The sequence below is a fragment of the Zea mays genome, chromosome 2 (genome assembly GCF_902167145.1).
Source record: "Zea mays cultivar B73 chromosome 2, Zm-B73-REFERENCE-NAM-5.0, whole genome shotgun sequence".
Taxonomy (NCBI): domain Eukaryota; kingdom Viridiplantae; phylum Streptophyta; class Magnoliopsida; order Poales; family Poaceae; genus Zea; species Zea mays.
In genome coordinates, this window is record NC_050097.1 from 49,137,288 (window position 1) to 49,143,211 (window position 5,924).

At 45.8% G+C, this 5,924-nt stretch overlaps 1 protein-coding gene across 1 annotated transcript; it reads left to right on the top strand.

Moving 5' to 3' along the window:
• Positions 1 to 1,379: 1,379 nt before the first annotated feature.
• LOC100276716 (uncharacterized) lies at positions 1,380 to 2,324 on the top strand. Its single transcript, NM_001150438.2, has one exon. It carries the CDS (start codon positions 1,466 to 1,468, stop codon positions 1,940 to 1,942), a length of 477 nt encoding a protein of 158 aa, NP_001143910.1. The 5' UTR covers positions 1,380 to 1,465; the 3' UTR covers positions 1,943 to 2,324.
• Positions 2,325 to 5,924: the final 3,600 nt, after the last annotated feature.

Sequence of the window (5,924 nt, forward strand, 5' to 3'; positions counted from 1 at the left end):
CTAGAAACATACCATTTTCCTTGATTTGCACTTCTCACTTTATTTGGCACATTAGAACTTAATTAAATGTGTTGGGCACTTAATCACCAAAACATTATAGAAATTGCCCAAAGGCACATTTCCCTTTCAACCGCGCCTTCATACTGTAGAAAGGGGTACCCCTGTTTTAGGGTACCGACAGTTTTCATTCATGCTTCCCTAGGATTAAAAAGATAATAGAGACAAAAATGTGGCTCAATATGGTGGTAGATGTGGCCACACACGCATGTGCGAGAAGGATGTGAAGACAACATGAACCAAATGATACGAATGATTGTGGGTTGGATGGTGTTGGTGGGGTTACCGACGAAGCATGATTTATGTTATTGGAGGTACCAAGAATTGAAATGGGAGAGTAGAGCAAGAGCAAGAACATGAATAAGATCATACAAGACAATAAACATATGAAGGGTAAGGTGTTTTGAACTTATACCAAAGGACTTATCAGCCTGCAAATAGAGGAGGTGCAAATGACAACTCCATGATTGAACAAAAACTAGAAGATGAAAGAGACGACAATCCAATATATTCATATACAGGTTGTGGCTAAAATATTTGAGTCATCGAGTGGGTTGAAAACATAGCCAATACCTAAGACTAAAATGTTGAAATGAATAAACCTCACAAATATATGTATAACATGATGACCAATTAGATGTCTAGATGAGTAGAAAATTAGGGTTGCAAGTTGCATTATAGAGCAAGAGTGCAACCACATGTTATACCCTATTAACTTCATTTCTAAGGCCTAACACAAAAGGATGTTTGATATAATCTATTATATACAAATCTACATACGACATGTGTGTGAGGTGTGAAGAGCAAGCATAGGCTTCACAAGCCATTCACCACATGGGACAGTCGAGCAACTCGTTGGCTAGAAGGTTTGTAATCCCTCCTATAGTTTTGTTTTAAAGACAAATTTCTCTTATTTTAGCTAATATTTATAAAAAAATATATATTACCATCTAAAATATACAGATAAATTTAATATTGCACTTTTGTGTAAACTTACTTAAAAATAAATAAGTTCACCATAGGACAAAACTAAAGTGACCTAGAATTTGAAAATTAGCCTAGATAAGTTCATAGTTTGAAAAGTTCCACAACATTCAAAGTGTTCACTTTTTGTAACTAGAGGAACTATTTCTCACCTCAATTTTACATTGCCTAATATTTTGACTAGTTGGAAGTGTAATTTAGTACGAAAGGAGCGGTATTCGACGAGTCTTTCATTTATCGTTTATCCTCACTCAACCAAATGGAATATCTTAAGATACTCATCTTTGTTCCCTCTAAAACCCAATAAAAAAAAGTGCTCCGTTGGACCTTTCCCCTCCATCCAAGAAGGCAAAGTACCACTACCACATCAAAACCAAGAAGTCAAGACTCAAGAACCAGCACGGCACCGCCGCCAGTCCGCTACATGGAAGCCGCAGCCTCCGCCCTTCTCCTCCTTGGCCTCAGCGCCAGCCTCGCTCCCTTCGCCTCGGCCGCGGCTCCGTACGACCCGCCGACGGTGCCGGAGCTCATGGACCAGTTAGGCCTCCCGCGCGCGCTGCTCCCGGAGACAGCCCGGCGGTACCTCCTACACGACGATGGCACCTTTGAGCTCTTCCTCGACGACGGTTGCGTGGTAGAGGCGGGGGGCTACCGCGTCGGCTACGACATCAAGCTCTCCGGCACCGTGTCCCCTGGGTCGGTCACGGGGCTCGAGGGCGTCCGCGTCCGCGTGCTGTTCGCCTGGGTGCCCATCACCGGCGTCGAGGCGGCCGACGGAGAGGTCACTGTCCACATCGGGCCAATCAGGAAGTCGTTCCCCGCCGTTGGGTTCAAATCCAGCCCCCGGTGCATCATCGGATTGGCGGCGGCAGATATCTTGCCTCCTTTGGTAGAACAGTAGTCAGGCTGCCTGATTTGTTAGGATTTAGTCGAAATTTGCGGTGTCAACAAGATTATAATTTCCTTATGCTTTTCTGTGGCATGTTGTTTCTGAACCCTCACTAGTGTCTGCGATAGCACACAATTACACGATTATTGTATTGTTTAGTGTGACTATTTGTTTTCTATCGAACAGAAAAACGAAGACTGTAACATATCGTATGTTTTATTTTTCTTTTGTTTTACCCAAACGGAAATCATGCACCCCAGTTTGCTGTAGACTTGTAGTTCAACAAGGGAGATGTAATTTTCATCCACAACTGCGATTTGGTGAGTTTGCTGCACCAAAGATCATGCACTGTCATGTTGAACGCGGAAATGGCAACTAAGGTTATTGTGCAAAAGATCATGTGCTTTCATGTTCAAGGATGTGTTCAGGAAAAAAATAGCGAATAGGAAGAAACAACCGAAAATATTAAAAATATGTATTGAAGATGACGAAGCAACTGAAAACATAAAAAAAGCATCGTGAAGAGAAAGAAGATTGAAAACATAAAAAACGGAAAATTTAAAAAGAGACTAAAATGAAACAAATAGAATAAAACGTTAAAAAACTGAGAGTGTATTAAAATTTTGAAAAATATATTGAAGATGAAGAGGCAACTGAAAACATTTTTTTAATCTCTACATCTATATAGTGTAGACCACTCGCGCTACCATGCCCCCGCCCCCAAGCTGCCTTCGTCCGAGATCGTCGCCCCCACCCAGCCCCTGCCCCGACGCCTCCCCACCCCCGCGCCCATCCTCCCGGTATCGACCCTAGCGGCGCGATGCTCGCCCCCAGCCCCGCTCGCGATGCCCCCTAGCCCCACCACCATCATCCACACGCCATCCAAGCCTGCGCTCGCGATTCTTGGATCCGCCATCCTCCCATCGACACCGGTGATGTGGCAGCCACCGTCCGCTCCCCCTACGGCGCCCGTGTGGCACAACAAGCCACCGCCCAGGAATTCACAATCCACCCCCTCCCCCGCCGTCGGTGATGTGGCAGCCGTCGTCCTCTCCTCCAGCGACTGCTGGAGATCTCAGTCCTCTGGAGATCTCGGTCCGCTGGAGATCTTGGTCGTGGAGAGCTACACGAACCACACCCTCTCTGCGAACCTGCTAGCGTACAAGCAGAGTCGGGGCCAAATGGGAGCTGCGGCGCCTGGTGAGCTACGTGATGTTGATGGCGTTCGTGGTGGATGCGCGACGTGACATGGAGGTCCCACGGTGGGCCGGCGTGTTTGAGCGCGGGGACGAGACAGCAGCATTCTACGAGCACCTGGGTGAGGAGACAACGATGTTCTGTAGCGGGGCACCGACCACCATGTGCCCCCATAGTCCTACCCTTCTACTGCTAGGAGATGCGAGAGGTGATTGCCCAGAACGATGAAATCGAATTGCGCTCCATCTCATGGAGGTCACATACCCTTCTCTCCCAACATCATTTTGTTACTGTTATTTTTCTCTTTGTTAACGGAGGGTGTACTGGATAACTTTATGTTATAAGCACACATTGATTGAACCACTTATTCTCTGTAAACTAATGTATTAACTATTAATAAGAAGCCACCATATCTCCTCCTGCATTAGGACAGTGTATAAACTATAACATATAAGATTTCATCTACCTACGCAGCATGAGCACCAAGCACACCATAAGAACATGCCAGAAATTGGTTTGATTCTGAATTTTTGTGGCATTTTGGGTAGTTGAAGTGCTCTGTCAAGAAATCAAGGGATTTTTCTGCTCTTGGTCTAGATCATCTGTGCAAAGTGGTGGAGGCACTCAGTCTGGATCCTTTTGGTGGCTGCAATGCACATATCAGCGTAAGGCTCTCTCCAACAAGGTTCTGTAAAGAATCATGTCTGGTATATTTAACGACCGAGCTTGCCCCTACGCCTCTAGCAAGGTCCTCTATCGTGTCCATTAAAATTTGGCGGCCTCTTCTCGTCCTCTAAACGTAGCGGCTCCCTTGCGCTATACGCTGGCAGGTCTCCTCCCGCGTCGTTGTTGAAGACTCCGGTCCCTGTCTTTCCCACATGTCGGGCCCACGTACACTATTTAAAGTACGGTTTAAATTAATCGAAGTTGCAACTACCCATATCGGCAAAATGAAGAATATTTTTTCTAGGCACGGACATCGAAGTGCACTGTTCTAAATTGCAAAAAGAAATCATTTTTCAAATGCGTGACAATGAGTTCGAAAAATATTACATTTTTTGTGTTACATAAGTTCAAATTGTATTAATATCATAATTAAAAAATAATTTCTTCAATTGCAATGTCGCACCTTGCATGCAAGTTGAATGTTCAAAGAAAAATGAATAAATAAGGTAGTTATGTATTCTGTTAACACTGTAGATACAGAGGACTAAATTTTAAGGACGCTGTTGGAGATAAAGAAGATATAGAGGATTTAGAGGGTGAAATTTAAAGAGAGTCTAAGCATATAGAGGAACTGCGACTGGTGATTGCCTTAAAATTTTATTTCTTAATCGCTCTAATTGGTGGGTGGTGGGTGCCATGGTAGAGAGACTATACAAGGACAATAGTGGAATTAGTATGTTTGGATGGCAACTCAATTGCATCCGACATATAGGGCCGCTTATGGATTTTTTATTTCTTAGTATGCATGTGTTCCATGGCAGTGCCGTAAAGATTTCAATCAAATTGTTAGGAAGATCATGTAATTATGGTTGGTCTTTGGTTTCTGTTTGTTGTGTGTTTTCTAAATTTCAGCTTCGCATACACTGTGAATGTCGAATATGCACACAAAGCTGCAATTCGGAAGCATGCTTTGTGGTCAAGTATTAGTGTGGATCTCCTGATGGCTTTTGTCCTTGGAGCAGCATTCTTGTTAAATACAGAGACTATTTGTATTTGGACTATTGCTCTCGTCCACAACATGACAGAAGTGAAAGGGAATTAGGCTTACACCTAGTTCCTATATAATTTTGGTGGTTGAATTGCCCAACACAAACAATTGGACTAACTAGTTTGCCCAAGTGTATAGATTATACAGGTGTAAAAGGTTCACACTCAGCCAATAAAAAGACCAAGTTTTGGATTCAACAAAGGAGCTAAAAGGGCAACCGAAGGCACCCCTGGCCTGGCGCACCGGACTGTCCGGTGTGCCACCGGACATGTCCGGTGCACCAGGGGGACTCAGACTCGAACTCGCTACCTTCGGGATTTGCCAGAGGCGACTTCGCTATAATTCACCGGACTGTCCGGTGTACACCGGACAGTGTCCGGTGTACACCGGACTGTGTCCGGTGCGCCAATGAAGGTCGGCCTCAGGAACTCGCCAGCTTCGGGAAAAGCCAACGGCTCGTCCGCTATAATTCACCGGACTGTCCGGTGTGCACCGGACTGTCCGGTGCGACTCCGGAGCAACGGTCTTCTCCGCGCCAACGGCTCTCTGCCGCGCATTTAATGCGCGCTCTGCGCGCGCAGATGGCAGGCGCGCCCACTCCGGCACACCGGACAAGGAACAGTAGATGTCCGGTGTGCACCGGACACCCAGGCGGGCCCACAAGTCAGAAGCTTCAACGGTCGAATCCAACGACAATGATGACGTGGCAGGAGGCACCGGACTGTCCGGTGTGCACCGGACTGTCCGGTGCGCCATCGAACAGAGGACCCTGCCAACGGTCATGTTTGGTGGTTGGGGCTATAAATACCCCAACCACCCCACCATTCATTGCATCCAAGTTTTCCACTTCCCAACTACTACAAGAGCTCTAGCATTCAATACTAGACACACCAAATAGATCAAATCCTCTCCAATTCCCACACAACTCCATAGTGACTAGAGAGAGTGATTTGCTTGTGTTCTTTTGAGCTCTTGCGCTTGGATTGCTTTCTTTCTTCTTGAACTCTTTCATTGTGATCAAGCACTTGTAATCGAAGCAAGAGGCACCAATTGTGTGGTGGCCCTTGCAGGAACTTTGTGTTC

Bases quoted from the DNA above. Each gene is read 5' to 3' on its own strand.
- LOC100276716 (NM_001150438.2), top strand. From the start codon at position 1,466: ATGGAAGCCGCAGCCTCCGCCCTTCTCCTCCTTGGCCTCAGCGCCAGC.